General features: G+C 34.4%; 1 protein-coding gene across 1 annotated transcript in view; it reads left to right on the top strand.

The window, feature by feature from the left end:
- The window catches only part of IA-2 (tyrosine phosphatase IA-2), a 285485-nt gene that overhangs the window by 169785 nt on the left and 94606 nt on the right, over window positions 1-21094 (top strand). The window contains exon 9 of the mRNA XM_089091152.1: window positions 6358-6652. Coding sequence (XP_088947278.1) covers window positions 6358-6652 — 295 coding nt within the window. The remainder of the gene's footprint in view (window positions 1-6357; window positions 6653-21094) is intronic.

Genomic DNA, 21094 nt, shown 5'->3' with positions numbered 1-21094 from the left:
GCGAATTTTTTTCTTATGTAGCATAAAATTTTTCATTCACATTCCTAATGGCCCAGAGGTGGAAAAGACGAGGCAGTTCATCATGAGCCTCACCCAAAAATTTTTTTAGAGAGGGAGGCAAAAAGTCCTACTAGGAGGTTTATTTTCAGTTGTTTTAAATTGTAATATTTCACTTTTCCCATTTATACGAAATTCTTTAATGTATTTAAACATATATGTAATGTATTTAAGCATCAGAGAAACCTACTGTAGAGGTCGCGATGGCTCTTGCCAAGGATATTAAAAGTTACGGATTAGGCCACGGATTAGGATATTAAAATTTATGGATTAGGCCACGGATTAGGATATTAAAAGTTACGGATTAGGCCACGGATTAGCATATTAAAAGTTACGGATTAGGCCACGGATTAGGACATTAAATGTTACGGATTAGGCCACGGATTAGGATATTAAAAGTTACGGATTAGGCAACGAACTAGGATACTAAAAGTTATAGATTAGGCAATGGATTAGGATATTAAAAGTTACGGATGAGACCACGGATTAGGACATTAAAAGCTACGGATTAGGCCACGGAAGAGGACGTTAAAAGCTACGAGTTAGGCCACGGATTAGGATATTAAAAGTTACGGATTATGCCATGGATTAGGATATTAAAAGTTACGGATTAGGCCACGGATTAAGATATTAAAAGTTACGGATTAGGCCGTGGATAAGGATATTAAAAATTACGGATTAGTTCACGGATTAGGATATTAAAAGTTACGGATTAGGCCACGGATTAGGATATTAAAAGTTACGGATTAGGCCACGGATTAGAATATAAACGTTACGGATTAGGCCACGGATTAATATATTGAAAGTTACGGATTAGGCCACGGAATAGGATATTAAAAGTTAAGTAGAATTGCCATCCATATGAACAGTAACATTTATCTTGGTCCATCCATAGTTTTGCAGTGAAAATATTGTTAATGATTTATTCATCAAAACTAATGTTCATTAGAAATTTTGACGAAAAATTCAACTTTTGTCGAAATTTTAATTACAATCCAGCATTTCAATTCTTCAACAGAAAAACTGAAAAATTAAAACGCTACTTGTGTTTTCTTTTTATCGTTATGAACTTTTCGATGTATTGTTTTTTTTTTATCTAATCATCTTGTTTTCTTTTTGTGATTACTTAGTCTGAAGCGCGAATTTGGCCCATCTGGGCTTGTGATCATTTTTCTGAAATAAATTTTATCTTACTAAGTAAAAATATTTTTTCTGTGATTGTTTTCAAATAAAGATCTTTTTGAATAAAATTCACAAAATATAAGCATTATCTGCCTAATCACGTTACAGGGCAATTAAGCTAAGTTTAGTTCTCATGATCGTGACTAGGAACCACATATCCTTGTAAAATACTCAGGTCTATAAATACGACGATATTGTAATGTATGTATCTTTTGAAGGATGAGTTTGATCTTATCCATGAATGACATTGAAGAAATAGATTAGTCGCATCACTTGATGCTGATCAAGACATAGCGATGGTAATTTACTTGCCACCTGACTGTTGGAATAAATCAAACAGTCAAGCCATATTTGGACCCTTTAGAGGCCATTTGAACCAATATCTTATAAAAGGAAGTGGAAGAACTTCCTAAAAAAGATTATTTACTACTAGCTTTAGTCCGAATGCATTCATCTAGTAAATCATTAAATAAACAACTCTGGTAAAACCCATTTGTAAACAATAAAATGTTTCGATGTGTTTCTGTACTTGACCAAGAAGAATGCTCTTAATTGCATACTAAAAACACTCGTTCAAATCGGTTTCAAATAAAAATATTATTATGTTTCATAGCAAGAACGTCTTTTGAAATTTTCTAGTATTAATCTTCTTTTAAGGGACACGAATGTGGCTGCATAACTTTAGGAGTCAATCACTTTAATGCTAAATAAAAAAAAATACAAGGTTGGCTTGATCAGTTTAGCTTGTGAAAATCTTGCTATTGTTCATAATTCAAATGTGACTACTGTGGTAAAAGTTAGCCAAGAGATCTTGAACATGCAACACATGGTTTCATTATAAAGCCCAGAAAAGCCTTTGAATTACACAACAACATGTCATCAGATTACTTGTCTTGCATTCTTTTTTAATACAAAAATATTTGAGTTGTGCTGTATCACATGGTGTAACATAAGTGTTTTTCTATATTTTTTATTTGTTTTTTCATTCATTAATGACATTCTCGGTTGTCAAAAAAATTCCAAAACTAATTTCTTACTTTCCTTTTAGTCTTACATTTATAAATGATGGATATGATGACATCACTACTTGCTTTTTCAATTCTAAAAACCATGAATTTCGTACCACTGATTGAAAAGATCGTTGGAACTTGCTGTACGGGTACTAACTAGAGATCTTTATGCTGAAGAAAATTATAATTATCAACATAGAGCTCAAATCTAACCATCAGAAAAGACTACTTTTACTCTATATTGGAATGATGCTGATAACCTACTTGAAATTTTTATACCACTGATTGAAAAATGGAGTATCAGCAGTAGCAATGCTAAATAGAGTTGTTTACGATGAACAAAATTATTATAACTAAATTATAGCTCAAATTTTTGGAAAATATGATCTTTACCCTAGATTGGAGTGTTTCTGACGAAGCATTATAAAATTTCAAACCACTGACTAAAAAAAACATGTGGATCCTGTAGTAACAGTACTAAATAGAATTTTACGCTGAAGGAAACTATTACAATTAAATTAAAACTTAAATTTTGCTATTTAGAAAAAGGATCTTTACCCTGGACTATAATAATGATGCTCTTTTCTAAAAATTTCGAACAACTGATTAAAAAAAAACAAGGGTACCTGCAGTATAAATGCTAACTAGAGCTCTTTACGATGAAAAAAAGTGTTTCAGTTAAATTAGAGCCCAAATTTAACCATTGGAAGAGAGGATCTTTATCCTAGATTGGAATGATAAACTATCATATGAGTTTTGTACTTATCCATTATCTTTTTGAAGTAAAACGTTAGGCGCAAAAGTACCGGAAGACTGAAGAAACTGAATAACAAACTTAAGCGATCCTTCGTGCGTTATTTCCTTGTGGATGATAAGTAAAAAATATATAGAAAAAGAGCAAGAATCGTTCATCTATAGAATTCAGATTTTGGCAGAATTTTTTTTTTTAATATCTTTAACGTCAATTATGAATATTCGCAATATCTGTAAATATCTAATCCTGATATTGTGAAACTAATTTCTGTTGTGAAACATCATTTTCTGTTCATATAATAGTATAAGTTGATTATTTTGTTTTGTAATTACTATTAGAGAGGGGAAGCCTGGCCTTACAAAAACGTTAGGCGCAAAAGTATTGGAAGACTGAAGAAACTGAATAACACACTTAAGCGATCCTTCGTGTGTTATTTCCTTGTGGATGATAAGTAGAAAATATATAGAAAGAAAGCAAGAATTGTTCATCTATAGAATTCAGATTTTGGCAGAATTTTTTTTTTAATATCTTTAACGTCAATTACGAATATTCGCAATCTCTGTAAATATCTAATCCTGATATTGTGAAACTAATCTCTGTTGTGAAACGTCATTTTCTGTTCATATAATAGTATAAGTTGATTATTTTGTTTTGTAATTACTATTAGAGAGGGGAAGCCTGGCCTTACAAAAACGTTAGGCGCAAAAGTACTGGAAGACTGAAGAAACTGAATAACACACTTAAGCGATCCTCCGTGTGTTATTTCCTTGTGGATGATAAGTAAAAAATATATAGAAAAAGAGCAAGAATCGTTCATCTATACAATTCAGATTTTGGCAGAATTTTTTTTTTAATATCTTTAACGTCAATTATGAATATTCGCAATCTCTGTAAATATCTAATCTTGATATTGTGAAACTAATTTCTGTTGTGAAACATCATTTTCTGTTCATATAATAGTATAAGTTGATTATTTTGTTTTGTAATTACTATTAGAGAGGGGAAGCCTGGCCTTACAGAAATGTAATAGGAGTCTTCCTGTATATGCCACCCATGAGAAGTCAAACTTGGGTTTCGATCAAATAGATGGCTTTACTTATTTGGGTAGTATTATTGGTAAAGGTGCAAAGATGCGTGCAGTGAAGATGTAAAAAGGAAAATTGTCGAGGTGCAGGATGTTTTTTGCCAAAGCAAAAAGTTTGAGAGAATGGGAACATAAGTCTGAGAATTGAGATTAAAATATTGAAAGCCACGGCAACAACCTCGGTAAAATATGGCTCTGAAACGTGGGCGCTTCAAAAGGCGGAAGAAAATTAAGTTAAATATTTTTCAGAGAAATTGTCTAGGGATAATTTTTGACACTCGTTTGACTGACTATATATTAAACAATTAGATTACGGAAAATTTAGTTCAATCTAAGGCTATAATGAACTACTTACTTACTTAATTCTCATGCCAGGGTGGCGTTGAGAGCGTCGTCATTCTTCTCCACGTGGGGAGGTCTTTAGCAAGGGCCTCTACATCAGACAGCAGAATTCCAGCCTGGTCCAAGAGTTTCCCGAACCATCATTTCACAGGAATTTGGGTCTTCCTCTTGCACGTTTCCCTATTGACAAGATGATAGATTGACAAGATCGTTCATTTTGGCCATCTATCTAGGGTCAATGGAAAAGCAATATATCTAGGGCCGATTTGTCCCTGGATGGGATCGGAAGAGGTCATGATAAAGGACTTAAATGAAATATGCAGGTTTGCTGGCTTCAGGCTACTTGTTTCTGCAGTGAGCTAGGTAATAGTAGTAGTAGCGATAGTAGCAGCACTCTCTTTTCACAATTTTAAAACTCGCAGTAACATCAAGCTGAGTGAGGCCAATACAGCTTTGCATGCTCCCTCTCCAAACCCAATCTATTCAAAGCTTTATGGGAATTGGTAGAGAATGAAAAGCCCCCATAAACAAAATTTTTCTGTGTGGTCATTCATCTGAGGCCAAACAAAACGCAAGTCGTCCCCGAATGGAACTGGAAGATTTTATAAGGAAGATTGAAAGGAAATTCAAATTTCATGGGACGTGGTAAAGAATAAAACCTTCAATAGACAGGGATGGAGAAGGAGCGTGCTAAGCTATGTTAGGGTCAGGTGACTTGGTGCTACAGTGAGTTTTAAGTGATAGTGGTATGATCTAAATGGAGTGCTACTACTACTACCTAACTTACTACAAAAGCAAATATCTAAGGCCAACAGATCAGTGCACGATCTCTTCCATTCCAATAACAATCAATTCCTCACGGTAGGTGCCTGAGTCCAGCAGGCATGCGCATCATTTTCTTCCATCCCAATAACCGTCATTTACTGACGGTAATACTAATATAGCTACTACAATCTTCCCCTTGAAGATAACCATCAATTTTGAGTAATTCTTCTATCAAAATTCAAGTTACTGAAAATGTTTGCTAGAACCGGAATTTTGACTTAGGATAATAGAAAAATTTACGAAAGTTTTTTTTAGGTTAAAATATCCGTAATTTTTTCATATTAAATTTTACTTACTTATATTTATGTGAAGTTGGTATAAAGGGGTATAAAAATCAATTAAATATCCATATTTTCCCTAAATTTGTCTTTGCTATGGCTGAGGGTCAGTATTGTCAGCTTCAGAAAGGCACCCTTTATGGACATTGCCCGAAATTTTTATTAGGGCCAAAAACTCACAGGTTTTTCTTGGGGTTTTACTTTGTTGTGCTTATTAGAATGTCTGCCCTCCTTGCAGACGTCCATGCCACTCTTCATTATGGTAAGCTGAATAGTGATAACTTGTTTAGAACAAAGTTTTTGTCTGCCTTTTAGTCATGAGATACTTTTTGATATTTTAGGGCCTCTCTTTAAATCAATAGCCCTCCTACCTGCTTTATATCCTTTCTTTCTGTCCTGAGGTTTGAAAATTTGGGATTTTTTGTCAAACCACGTTTGTTATTATAAATCTTGGATTTCTTCTGAATTTCCAATTTCTTTTAGTAACATTGAACTAGTTTGAAGGTGTAAAATGAGAGAGCCGTTGAAAAAAGCTAAGGTTAAAGTTGATCACTTTTGCCGTAAATCTGAAATTCGTCCTTCTATCCATAAACTTTAACCTTATTTTCAAAATTTGTATTATGTTTTTTCTTCTTTTCCCTAAATCACTGCTTTCTTTGCAACTTTATTTGTTTTCTTGAAACTCCTGTCTTTTATACCCTTCCTTTTATACCCTTCTTTTATACTCTCCTGACTTTTATTCGCTTAAGCATCTTCAGGAAATAATTCTTGGCTCACATTACCGAGAATTAACCGAAATTTAATTTTTTCTCTAATTTCTTTCAGTACACAGATAAAGACATCCAAAGACTTTACCCGAGCCGCCAAGAACGAACTTTATTTGGTTCTCATCGAATTCATCCTAAAATTTACCGGCGGATCCACCCGATTCTTCGTGAAGAAAATAGTGACTGGTTAACAGAAGAAGATGAGGACTTTGAACCGAACAGAGGTCTGTACTGGCCAAGATGGAACTATAATGAAATGAATCCTGATACAGGACTAGATGACGCTGCGAGGATTGAAGAAGTTCTTGAGAAAATGGCACATGACAGGAATGTTTTTCCTAACGAGATTCCAGGTAAAGGCTACTACTGCACATAATAATTCAATGGAGTGAATTTGTCAAGTTAAGAGCGATATTAACACTTTAAAACGACGAGAAAACGATCGTAAAGGAAATCAAGATCAAGATAAAAAGAATTACAGGAAATTAAGAAAATAATCTTAAAAAGGACTCTAATAAAAATCCAAGCCAATGCTATAGTGTTGCCTATAGTAGTAAAAAAGCCATGTGCCTTCCATGCATTAGTTGTGTTTTGTTTCCCCGGCAACTTCGCATGGGAACAGTCATCATAAAAGCTCGGGAAGAGGCTGATTCGATTTAAAGTGGAAAGTTCTAGTGCCCTCTTTAAGAGTCAAAAGCAATGGAGGGTCGTTGGCCCGCTTCGTATCCTGTTTGCTATACCCCTCTTTTTGTATCAAATTTTTAGATAACCAATTTGTTTAGAATAGCTGAAAGGTGTGGTAAATATGCGTCTGGGGATAATAATACCCCAATAGGTCAAGAGGCAAGGGCTGTAGATTACCCAAATCGTCAAATATTTACAGGCAGATCTTATAGTGGAAATGGGGGCGGAATGTTTTATTTTGGGTGTCTTGTTGGCTCGAAGCTTTCAGAGATCCTTCCCTGGGCTTTGAGGAACACGTGCTTTGTGTTAACAGAGCTGTATCAGGACGATTTTGAATTAAAATGAACTTGATGGAAGAGATGAAAGACTTGAGAGTCTTGGCTAATTTGAGTAAAGCCAAGACAGATAGCTTTATTGAGAAGCAAAGCTGGCATATCCATTTTTCAGAATTGTATAAAAATGATGTTATTTCAGCTGTTGATATATAGTCTATCATCCATCCTAGGGTAGAACTAAGGTGTATAGGTATGGAATAAGGGTAATTCAAATGAGCTTTGCCTTGCTGGGAAAGCCCACTGGAATTGCAATGGGGATGACCGAGATTTGCGGGTTGACTCATGACGGACAATGTCCACTGGACTTGTATGCAAAACGGGGGACTGAAGTTGCCTGGAATCTAAGGCCAACAAGTAACCTAAGCATAATAGGCCCGACTGCCTAGAGTCTCATGCGAGCGACCGAGTCTTATTATCGACAAATGACAAACAAGTCCCCTGGACTCGTAGGCAAACGGGTCAACTTATATTTTTCATACTGTTTGAGTTTACGGCACGGGTAAACGGCGGGAGTAACTATGACTCTTGGCGGAACGAAAAACTGTTTTCCCCTTATCTGTTTCAAACTTGGAGTTCTAAGTCATCTCGTCAAGAGGAAACTAATGCATAAGAAAATGGGTTACGGGCCTACAAAAATAGAGTCGAAAGACGGCGTACAAATTTTCTATTCTGATCATTTTGACTTATCATTAAGTTCATGGGCTAAGGGAACCCCAGTGTAGAAAAAAAATAGAATCTTATATTGGGTTTATCTGGAAACGTGGTCTGATGAAGGGCCAGAAGTTAGCCTGGAAAGAAAATTGGATTTCTCCGAGGATTCGGCCAGAAAAAAGGCCAAAATCATTTTTAGTTGGAGCAAGGGACCCAAAATAGTGGGTCTGAAAATGGTCAAAAACTTTTTTCCCGATTGACTTGACACTTGCAGACATCATTCCTTAGACTAAGTGGATCACAAATTAATTTTGGTGAGGGGGGAGGGGTACAAGATCATTCAAGAATTAGCCTAATATCTTGGTGTCCCTGATTGATTTTATTAATATATATATATATATATATATATATATATATATATATATATATATATATATATATATATATATATATATATATATATATATATATATATATATATATATATATATATATATATATATATATATATATATATATATATATATATATATATATATATATATATATATATATATATATATATATATATATATATATATATATATATATATATATATATATATATATAAGTGCGTTTAAAACTTCCATCCCGTTTTTCCCTGCAGTCGGCTCTTCATCCTTTCCTATATAATTGCATTAATTCTCGTGTGAGGCCAAACTCTTTGATTCCCTCGAATATGCTTGTGAATCTTCAGTTCCCCGTCCTCGTTGAGAAAGGGACTAGACAGGGAGCTATCACTTGCCTAACCCTGTTCCATAATAGTGTCCTGGAAGCGCAGGCAAAGTGTCTTCCTTCATGCATTCTTGGGAGAATTGAAATGTCTCTTATTTGTTATGCTGATGACATCCTGAATCTCAGCCGTACGATCCAGCGCATTGAGCAGACTTTCAAAATCCTCAAAGATGAATATTCAAAAATCGGTCTGTCTTTTAATCCTGAGAAATCTGAAGTAATCCTTTTCAATTGGCGAAATCCCTCTACTTCTCTTATAAATATGGACGGTTCTCTTGTTAAACCCTCAGAACATATTACATACCTGGGCCTCCCAATTGGCACATCTATAGGCTACACACGTCGTTTGCTGATTTCTCACGTTGAGCGTAACATTAGAATTTCTTATGATGTTATTATAAAACACAAATTACATTCCAACCAATACATTCTAAATTCCAATTACAGCGCAGCAACCCGTCCTAATCTGATTTAAATTGCTCCTTTCTGGAGATTTTTTACAGTTACAGATAATAAGCACCTACGATCAATCTTCTTCAGATTTGCTAAATATCTTATACATTTGACCCCTTAGACAAGAAACCATAAAATTATTCAATTGTAAAAGCTATCTGACCCTAATATTAGCATTAATAAATCTCTATCCCGTTTTGAAAGTAAGTTTAATCATCCATGGTCAACAATTTGTTCATAATAGTTTTTTTTTTATATTAATGTATTGCATATAGTCACTGTTTGTATTAATGCAATCAAGTTTTCTTTTTTCATGTATTTGAATTTTCAATGTGTGTTTGTGTCCTTCTTTTTCTTCTTTTTTTTTCTTTTTGTTTTCTTTACTGATTACTCCGTCTACTGTACCTTTTGTACCTTTTTTTGACGGGCAATAAATGAATAATAATAATAATAATATATATATATATATATATATATATATATATATATATATATATATATATATATATATATATATATATATATATATATATATATATATATATATATATATATATATATATATATATATATATATATATATATATATATATATATATATATATATATATATATATATATATATATATATATATATATATATATATATATATATATCTGTTTCGTCTATTAAAAGAGATTTGTCAAAACGTTGAAAACAAAACATTACTCTTCATGAAATTTCTTGAAGCAGTTGCTGTCTCGTGTCAAGCAGAGAATGATTTTACACTGCGAGCACATCCATCTTGACCTTTTGCAGCATCCAGGCCTTCTGCATCGGGCTCCGTTCGCCAAGTTACAAAATTCTGGTAGATGCAGTGCAGCTCTGGCATATGGTGGAGGGATTGGCCTCTTTTTCACACTCAAAACACGGTGTTGAGTTTCACCCAATGGCTCTTCGTTGCTATTTTCTTGACCTCGTGACTCCGAGCTTCCAGAATTGAGCAAAAACTCGGCCACGTTGAAACGAAGATCAATTAGCTGTTTGAGGTCACCAGAAACTTCTGGGCCACGGCCCTTCAGCTCATGAAATGCATTGGCTAGTGCAGCATCCACAAAATGATGAAACAGACGCACAGTCCATTTTTTAGTATGCGTCTCAAACCGGTAATAGCTGATCATGCAGTCCACAAGGTTGACCCCAACCAAGTAGGTGTTGTAGTTGGAGACTATTCGTGGATATTTGACCAGCATGTATGACTTCTAGCGCTTATCATGCCATTTTACCTTTGTCTCCTCGTCTATGCCGTTGCAGTTTGAAGAAAGGAGAACCACGTTGTCATCAAACCGCTAGGTCTCTGCTACTTTTTTATCTGAGTACACAGACATGACAGTGGTTCTTCTGCCCTTTCTTTTCATTTCTGTAAAAAGCGTTGGACCGTTGGCACCCAAATGGTTCTTCATGATAGTTCCGGTTGCATTTATTTTTCTTTCAGCCAGCATATCGAGGAGCTTAACAGATGAGAAGAATCGGTCAAAATAGAGGTATGTACTTTCTGATAGGGTCTTAGACAATCGCAGTACGATCCCAGCTGACAAGCCATGTGCTCTAAGCTCTTCTCCCAAGGTGGTTGCTCCCTGGTAGATTTGGAAGTCAAGTATCAGCCCTAAGGAGCTGGCAAGGACAAAATTCTTTAATCCAACCGGGTTGGGCTTGTTAGGGACATATTGCTTGAGAGTCGACATACCCTGGAAGGGTATCATCTGTTCGTCAATTGAACAGTTCCTGTCCCGTGGCAACTGGAGACAGATATTCCTGAAGTTGTCAAGGATCGGCTGCACCTTCCAAAGCCTATTTTTGGTTTTTTTTTTCGTCTGAGATTTCTGAATCAACAACGAACTTCAGGTTCGACCGGATTTTGAAGAATCTGTCTCGAGTCATATTTTGTGACATGGCTTCCACCCTAAACTTCCCAGACCAGTACATGCGGATCCGAGGAACCTTGAGGTTCCCCATCAGGATGACAATGCCAACAAAAATTTTCAGCTCGTCTGGAGTTACATTCAAGCTTTTGTGGTGGGCCAACTGATAGTTGTAGTTCATACAAAAAGCTATACGTTCGAAGAAGGTCTCCGGGTAATATTGCAAAAAGAATGGTTCTGTACTCCAATCGTCGTGGTCCTGGAAATGAGCGGGGCCCACGTCCGGGCCACGATGATTATCGAACCGCCTAGACTTCCTCCAGGACAAGGTTGCTGATACTTTGTCAGCCTTCAAGCGTTTGGCACGGGTTCCTAAGGGTGCGTTGTCATCAGATTCTTCACTTTCAACATTTGGAGGAACAGCATAACTGCTTGATGACAGAATGGCTGCAACAGCTGGTTCACCGTCAGAGTCTGAAGACGACAAGGAGTGGTTTTTTATCCATTCCTCATCATCATCTAAATCAGAGATGTCCAGGTCACTCTCATCGAGCATTCCAAGGGCGTCATCAAGGGAAACTACAATAAAGGAATAGGTTCAGTAAGCTTGAAACTAATAGATAGATAGATAGATAGATAGATAGATAGATAGATAGATAGTGATTGGAAAAAGAACTATCACAAACCCTAGTGGACCCAATTTGCTTTTCTTAGTAAAAAAAAATACAAAAACAAAATAATACAATAACAACAAATAGTTACCACTGTAACGAAAACACGACAGGTAACAGTCAGAAAATACAAAATACAAAAGTCATAAATATAGGTCATAAGTATAAAATATTTTAAAGGTCATAATATAAAAAGATAAAAAGGGTAACAAATAAAATAGACAAATATTGAACAATGAAAAAATAATATATGCAAAATAGTTTATTTTTTAGCAGACTTACGGGTTGTGATTTTGGTTGATTTTATTTGTAAAAAAGGGAATAAAAGTTTTTTATAAAGTAAGAAAGAAATGGGTTTGGGAGACAGAATGGGGGTGGGTGGGGACTCTTTACAGGGGTGGCGATTTCTTATGGGTGAGTGGCGCCTAGGTTGTCGCCAATTTAGTAAATAAAACAATCATTGGCCTCTGCTATCCCCATTAGAATCAAGATTTGAACTACAAAAAATCAACCCTAGCTTTTTACTCGATTGGAACTGCCTGTCCACAGACGTGGACATGGAGGTTTTCCAAGTTCCAAAAGATGGCACTTATCGAACTAACTGCTTTTAAAACTATCTAAGCACTGTCTACAATCAAGAGAGTACACCTGATTTTTCTCAGAACTCGTTCTCACCACTTTCTTTTTTTTCTTTTTTCTTACCTTTGCTTTTTTTCATCTCCTTATTTTAGCCTTTTCTAGTTTGTAAAAACACCACTAAAAGTCGCAGAAACTTTCTGAAAAAAATCGTAGATGACTTTCCAGGTCCAAAAAGCATGTTGAAACAACGAAATCTTTGCTAGGTGGCGAGGCCTTTGCACAAAAAATATTTTATGGGGGTGTCCACAGACGTGGACACCAGGTCCCAGGAGGATATATATATATATATATATATATATATATATATATATATATATATATATATATATATATATATATATATATATATATATATATATATATATATATATATATATATATATATATATATATATATATATATATATATATATATATATATATATATATATATATATATATATATATATATTTATATATATATATATATATATGTATAAATATGTATATATATATATATATATATATATATATATATATATAAGCCCTTGGTCAGGGAGGATGCCAATGCGCAAGAAAACAATAGGAAAAAGACACACAAATTTATTCCGCTGAAAAAGGGCAAAAATTATCCCCGAACGGCTTGACACTTACAGCTAAAATCTGAAGGTAAGAAAACCTCTTATGAACAAAGGAACTTCATTGGGGGTATCGGCCCCCAAACACTGTGGTCAGAGGTTGTTTTTTATTAGTTTGAAACCTATATCTGCAAGTCCATGGATCAAGTAACATTTGAGAAAATAATTGAAAAAATGGCAAAAATGGGACCCTTGACACGGCCAGAGAGCTCTTTTTAGTGAATGTCTCGGAGCTTAAAACCAAACATTCCTGAGAAAATGGAACATATCATATAAAAAGTTTTAATCTAAGTAAGGGCTCCTCCCTCTTTTCGAAAATGAGGCCCAAAAAGGGTTAAAAAAGGCTTTCCGATTGACTTGAAATTTCAGGGATCGTTGCCTAGGCTAGTGGAACCTCACATTTTTTGGGTGAGAGGGAGGGTGTTTGGAAGAACGGAAATTCTGTGAATAGCTTGTTTTCACTTATTAGTTTGAAACTTAAGGTTCCAAGTCCCTCTGCCAAGGGGAACCTAATGTAAAAAAAAAGAATTGGTGAAATGAGGAGTTAAAATGGGCCAAAAAGCTTTTATTCGAATGAATTTTTGAGAAAACTCAAATAATTTTTCTTCCAATTGGCTTTAAAGCTGTATTTAGACAAGGATAAGAGAACCTTATAGAAGAAGAAAAGTTTTAAAAAATCAGGATCGGCTCTAGACGTCAGGCAATCGTCTAATATTCTTTTATGTCCCCCCTGTTCTTTATTATCCGACATAAAAAAAAGACTTTAAAAATTACACATAAAAAATGCTTCAATATAGCGATTAAAAGATGCGGAAAAAAGTAGTTGCTCAAGAACACCAGAATCTGCGGGTCAAAACTGAGTATTCACAATATTAATTAATTAATTTAAAAATCAATAACCTGTCGGGCGACGAGAATAAAAAAAAAGAAGACCCCCCCTTTCTAATAGACGCTCATGGAAAACTATTTAAGACTTACCAGAACTTTAGCCTCAAAAATAATGAATTTCGAGGAGAAAATACCCCCATTATCTTTCATCGTGTGTACGTTTAAATGTGACTTGTTCTGCATATTTTCTTTACCTTAGCTTTTCTGAAATGCTACAAATTTTTCTTCCTTACAAAAATAACATAAGTTCAGACTGTGGCAATTTGAATTCACTAACGATGGAAAACTGAACCTGTTCTTGACTTTTTATGTCTGACTAATTCTTAACAACTCCAATAAAGCAATGAAGTAAGCAGTGTCTTTATTAGCCAAAATCCTTGAGGGGGGGGGGCAAGAGATTTTGCCGACTGGCTGGTCATTTTTACCAACTGTTGTTTTTTTTGTCAATTATTAGCATGATGTCCGTTTCGAATACAATATGTAAAAATCACTGCACGAGTGGGTAAAACTGATGTATGTACCAACCGAGATTGAGATTTCGGTACATATCATGTCACTATTTTAATGCTGTTTATTTAACCAAATGGAAAGATGTAGAAGCATCTATAAAATCATGGCAGGAGTCGATAAAACTGCTGCGTTTACTTTCCAAGTTGAAAATTTCGGTAAATGACAAGTCAGTATTTTCGTGGTCTTTATTGAACCGAACAAAGAATTTTACCGAATTATTTTTTTACTGAGTGACCAAAAACATGGGGGGGGGGTCCCCCTCCCACCATACGTGACAGCCCTGGCCGCAAGTACTTAAAACAGAATTTTATTTAAAAGAAGCATAATACAAAGAAGAAGAAGCATATTTAGAAGAAGCATAATATAAAAACAAATGTGGGCTTGGCAAAAATGTTTGGAGTTGAATATCAATGACAATAAGATTCCTAAAGGAAATCTTAACAGTTCAATAAAAAGGAATACAATAAATACTTGAATTTTTTTTACAGTTTAGAATTTAGAGACATAATTTTATTTACAAGAAGCAAGCACGATATAAAGAAAAACATTGACAAACTTCGACAAACTTAGGCAAAAATACTTAGAGTTAAATATCAGATGCCTAAAGCGTAAGGTTAGCAAATTGCGTTTCCATTAATTTGCATTTAGCTAATTGTGCACTGTTCACAGATATATTTTATGTTAGAAATTATGACGGATATAGTTAAAAAAAATAAATAGGAAAACAAATTCAATAACAGCCGCAATTAAACAAAAATACTTGCGATAAAATTTCGCTTATGAAGAAATACCTAAAAAAAAAAAAAAATATCAAAATAAAATTGAACCCGCGTTGATACAGAATTTCTTTCAATAAAAGTTTTCCTTATGAAGAAACCCTTAAAAAATTATCCGATCCACCTAAACATTAATTCATTATAATTCCAAATAGGATTTTGAATTTATTCGTGTTTAAGTAGCAAGATAAATAAAAGACACTATATTTGGCAAGGCTATCAAAATAGCGTCTCCGCATATTTTGGAAATATTTTGGAAGATTAAGTTGAAACTCGCAGGGAGCGTAAAGAGGCCAAGCGGACCTCAAATTTAGAGTGGGGAAGGAAATGAAGGGAGGGGGCTAAAACCCTTTTGTCACCAATCACGCTCTTGGACCATAGGTCACTATTGGACCTAGAATTTATTTAAGGTTGAATAGCAAAGTTAATCGAGATATAGTGTGTGCTGCCAGGCTATCAACACAGTTTTACTGCTTATTCTTAGTAATGGCTTGGGCTATCAATTTGAAACTTTGAGGGATAGATGGGGTAGGAAGGGATAGTAAATCTACAATTTGGACTTGGATAGGGACAGGAGGGTACATTTTTGTCTTCAATCCATTTACAATTTTTGGCACTGTATGCCCCTATGAAACTGGAATCTACTCCGGGTTAAGTAGCGATGTAAATTTTGGGAACAGACTAGGCGGGGGGGGGGGGGGTTAAGTTGAACATTTTGTAGTACAGGAGGGAGGGTGATAGTGACTTCAAATTTTTGGTTAGGCAGATGAGGCTAAGGGGACTTGAGGAGATGAGAGGGCCAATAATAGTGTGCCTCAAATTCCCTAAAAGTCCTTGCACTATTAGTTTCAGTTACTATATAAAAAAGGTTGCTATAGAAATACTAATCGTTAGTCTGTTTTTTTGTACACCAAATAACTTTAAAATGGGGCAAACTAAGTCATCCTAAATGATACCTGTGCACGGGGGGAATTAGCAAACCTTCCTTCCCCCTTGAATGGGTTTCGAGGACTAATTGCTCGGAACTCGATTTCTACTACAGTTAAATTTTGAAGATCACCAAAAAGATTTGAAAGATCCAATCTGAATTATTTCTGTGAAACTATTATAGTCTTTTTAGTACAAATTTCTGTTCAATATGTTTCGCTTCAAAGGTTATTTTACTTGAAATGCAACTAAAATCTTTTAAATTTTGTATTGGGCAAAATACAAAATTTTAAATTTTGTATTTTGTATTGTATTTTCATCACCAAACAAAAACAAGGGGAGGGGGTTAATTTTTATGAAGAAGTCAATCATCATGAAAAATATGACCACATTCCCTTTGCACTTTCGTTCTTTCGTTATAAGGTAAAGCAAAAACTTATCTTGTGTTCGCGACTTTTATTCGTAACGATGGACACAATGAGATAATAGCGACATCTATATTGAAATTTAGTAAGCACCGCTACTGCAAACAAGGAAAGAAAAGTGTGATTTCTGTTCTAAGATATTGCATTAATAGCAAGAATGCTGAGTGAAAACAAAGATGCCTATGTGTGGGCAATATATTGAGCTAATGAGCAAATAGATGATATAAACTCCGCAAGTCACAAAGAAGGATTACGTCACTAGCCAGACTATCCTGCGCCAACCCTTTGTGCAGTGAATATCATGCACAAATAAAGATGACAATAGTTGGAAATGTTATTCTTACAGCAGAAGATATAATCCCCAAAACAGTACAGAAGTGGCAGCCAGAGGGGGCCCAAAGAAGAAGATGAGCCAAAAATATTTTTCACCTGACAGCAGGACCTGAAGCACCTCAAAACGATAGTCCGACCCCATGGTGCCTTGCACCCCTTGGGACCCCAATGTCCCAGGTACCTTTGGTGGTACAGAAGAGCCTGAGTCCAAAGTAAGACTGCTGAGTTTTTCCTAAAAATTGAAAAATAGCCCACTATCTTTGTGAAAATTACACCGTCACAGCCTAAGAATCCTTACCGAAGATTTCAATCTGTTACAGTAATGAAGTTTAAAATTTTTCAGGAGAAATATGACCATTGAAGTGACTTGTTTTATAGGATTATTTTTTTTCCTCGAGTGATGCATAAGTCATCATGGAATTCCAGTTGTTGTAAAATATTACATCTGTTTGATCGTATGCAAACAGATGTTAGAAGTTTTAATGCTTTTTAAAAGTAGTTAAGAGACAGCACTGCAGTGAAGTGCCAATTTGTCTAATTTACTATACAAGAAAAAAAACCATTGTGACCTAATTTAGAGTCTCACTGGGAGAGGTTTGGCAGCCACACGGATATACAATCTTCCGAAAAAATACAATATGCAATCAATTCACAGTTATTAAAGATCGTTTACAAAGTAACTTTAACGTTTCTTATTGCATAGTAGTGCCCCAGCTATTACAGAAAAGGTCAGCAGGTCTCTTTGTTGGAAGGGGTAAAGCCAAAAAAGCGCATTTCTAGGCACAAGATTTCAAACTTACATAAACGGTCCCGGACAATATAATTCCAACGCAAGGACTAGTGTAGTCCAGAAGTTTTACTTGTCTATGGAAAGAAATAATGAATATTTTGAAGGAGATATATACCCAATTAACTACTTCTATGGGGAAGGAATTTTTTGGGCCAATCTTGAAAAAGGGTGTTGAGGTCTTGACAGTTTCCCTTATACTGTGGAAACGGTGTTTTTAATAGAAAACGGTAGTTTTTAAATACTGGAGAAATGTGATAACAAGGTTAAACTCCTGTGTTAAGAGCGAGGGTTTAAATGGGGCTATCCTCATGCAAACTCTTGGATGATTAGAATAGCTCTGAATATGACATTTAAAACGAATAGAAAATAAAAATACATATTTTTAAGTTCTTGTTCTTTTCTTCCTTTTATCCTGTGGTATTTTGTCCATACTGATATATTTCTGGATGTACCTCCTTTCCTCGTTTCCTCTTCCTTTTTATTTTCTAGAAAGTAAATGTTTATTTATTTTCTAGAAAATAAATAAATACCTTCACGCATTTCTCATATAGTTTTCATGAATTTCCTTTAAATATTTTAAATTTTCTAACATTTAAATGCTTATATAGAATTTCAATAAAAAAAAAAAAAATAACAGCCCTCCTACTGCTATCAAATACATTACGTCTGCGTTCCACCACCAGAAAGGACGCCGTGGCCAATCCCAGCTACCCAATATTTACGCTAAAGTTTGGCTTAACATATCAGTGTGAAGAGAATAAATGCAAACCACCCTTGCCACTAAAGCAATTTTCTAGGTGCCTGAACACTGAATTTTTTTGGTCAGTTTATCTTTCAAGGTGTATGTTTTTGAAGAACTGAGTCTTTGACACATTTTATCTCGAAATGGCAGCTTTAGGCGCATTTTCAATTCTATATTGGCGTTATCTCACACATGGCATCTGGTGACACTTATTTATCAGTCTTGAGTAGTTAAAGGTGGCTGACGGTACTTGAAGAGGTCTAGAATGGGAATATAAATTAATAAATTTTTGAAACAAGATTTAAAAAAAGTAAAATTCTAATATTAAAAAAAAAAACTTCGAAGAAAAATGAACCAAATGCACTAAAAAGTTAGAAAAATATTTTGTTTCCTACTACCTGGAAAAAGTAGTTGTTTATTAACTACCCGGAAAAATAAGTTTAACTTGAATAAACGAGTTAACACTTTGTTCTGTGAAAGAAAGAAATATTAAAATAACGGTATCGCTCCTTTGTTCTTTGAAACTAATGCCGCTATTCGCTATATTAAAAGGGGTCTATATCCTTTTTATTAAATGATTTACACGCTTTTTTGTCTGATTAAATAAAAAGCCGAAGCTCCCTGATCATATATTTGTGAGCTGATTGCCCTGTTACAGCTGATAATGCATCTATTGGTCATTTTCAACAAGAGTAAGGGGTGTTCTCATTATATCCCAAACCAATATTGCCATTACGGCTTTTTTTCAGGTGATTATGCATTGAAGTCTTCAAATCATGGCAAAAGTTTTTAAAACTGAAAATTCAAAATATTTTCACTCAAAACGGCACCTTTCGGTGTATTTTCACTTTTATGGCTGCTTTATCTTGCATCAAATATCTGGCAACGCTTTTTTGTCAGTCTTGTATAGTCAAAGGTTGTGAAATGAACTTGAGGAGAGGTAGAATGTGTGTAAAATTTTGTTAGTTTGAGTGGCGAATGTTGAATATAAGACTAAACAGAAGAAAAATCATAATATTAAAATCGAACTTTAAAAGCTTTTTCTTTATCTCCAAATGTGCAAAATAATTATTGTAATAAGAAATTTTTTCTCCTTCTTCCCGGAAAATTTTAAAATTTTACGACTAAGTCGGAAAGCTTAAGGCTCCCGGGACATAAAAAAAACTCGTCTTTAAACAATTTTAAAATATATCAGGACCAACAAGCACTGTCATTTTTAGTGTTAAACGATATTGATTTTTAGCTGGAAAACATATTTTTTTACTTTCTACTATATCTAGAGATAAAACATATTTTTGGCACTTGTATCATATATCTACTACCTAATATTCTTCTGATATGTTTCGCTGACTCTCAATCCTTATGAAATATACCAAAGTAAGATGAAAACATAATACTTTCGAAACAAATTTGGGCTATATATTTGCACGTTAGGGAAGGTGGGGGTAAAATACAGCGGATCCGTATGCTTAATGTGCTAGGTACAGTTATTCTGCATAGTATGTAGTAAGAATTGCTTTCTAACTTTTTTACTGTCTAAATACTTTACCCCCCTTCCCTAATGTGTAAATATATAGTCCAAATTATATATTTTCTATCTATTCGGTCACTTCTCTTTGTCTTTTCTGACGCTAAGCTGAAAGAAACTAACAAAAAAAACGGTTCTATAATGCGTCAATGAATAAACAACTTCAGCGGTAGTGAGTTAATCGTACAAGTACCCTATTTTTCAATAACAAAAGTTTTTCTTACTTTTAGTCTTAAATCTCTACAAGGAAAAGTCAGAAGGGTCATTCAACTATTGTTTAAGCCTCCAGCGTAATAAAGGAAATGAATAATGATGTATGACATGCGTCATTGATGCGTTGTTTACAAGCGTCGCTGTCGACACTCTTTAAACGAGCAAATCTGTATATATTTTTCTTGAAAACGGCTCCACATATTTTTTGAAAATTGGCAACCTGGAATTTTATGGCCTGAAAAAAATTACCTAAATAGGTTACAAGTTTAAGAAAATTTGTTTAGAGCCTTAATTTTGTAAACACATTTTTCACATAAATGACGTCGTATTTTTCATGTAAATGACGTCACATGATATAAGCATTTAAAAAACAACAACAAAAAGATGCATAACAGCATCATAATGACGTCATGCAATAATATAAAATGCTGCATACATGTTACAGCCATAAATAATGTCATATTGAAAATAACATCATAATATTCTAACGAGTAAAATCGCAAAGAAGAGAAAACAAAGATAATAACAGCCAGTTAAAAGTAGAAAAAAAACTCTGCAAATATTTGCATAGTTTTCTTCTATTTTCCACTGGCTGTTATTATCCTCGTTTTCTTTTCTTTACGATTTTTTTTTCGTTTTGTCACGCATAGCCAGTGTGATCTCAGAAGCTATTTACAATATTTTAATGACGTCAGACATTGTATAAAACTCGCTGATGTCTTGAATATTTCATCAGTTTTTTTATGAACAGTATTCTATACAGTAATAGACAAATCGAAAAACGGAAATTAACATTTGTTTAAAACGATACGTCATTTGAACAAACTTCTGAAGAAGTTGTTAGTGGACTTTTACCTGAGACCCTATGATTATCGCATTTAAAAGTGATAGCGATGATGATTGGGATAGGATTTCGCCATGGATGTGGTCATCAAT

This window comes from Artemia sp. Qi Xiang Cuo, chromosome 6 (assembly GCF_049724085.1).
Source record: "Artemia sp. Qi Xiang Cuo chromosome 6, ASM4972408v1, whole genome shotgun sequence".
NCBI classification, from domain to species: domain Eukaryota; kingdom Metazoa; phylum Arthropoda; class Branchiopoda; order Anostraca; family Artemiidae; genus Artemia; species Artemia sp. Qi Xiang Cuo.
This window is presented reverse-complemented; position numbering and strand designations above follow the sequence as displayed.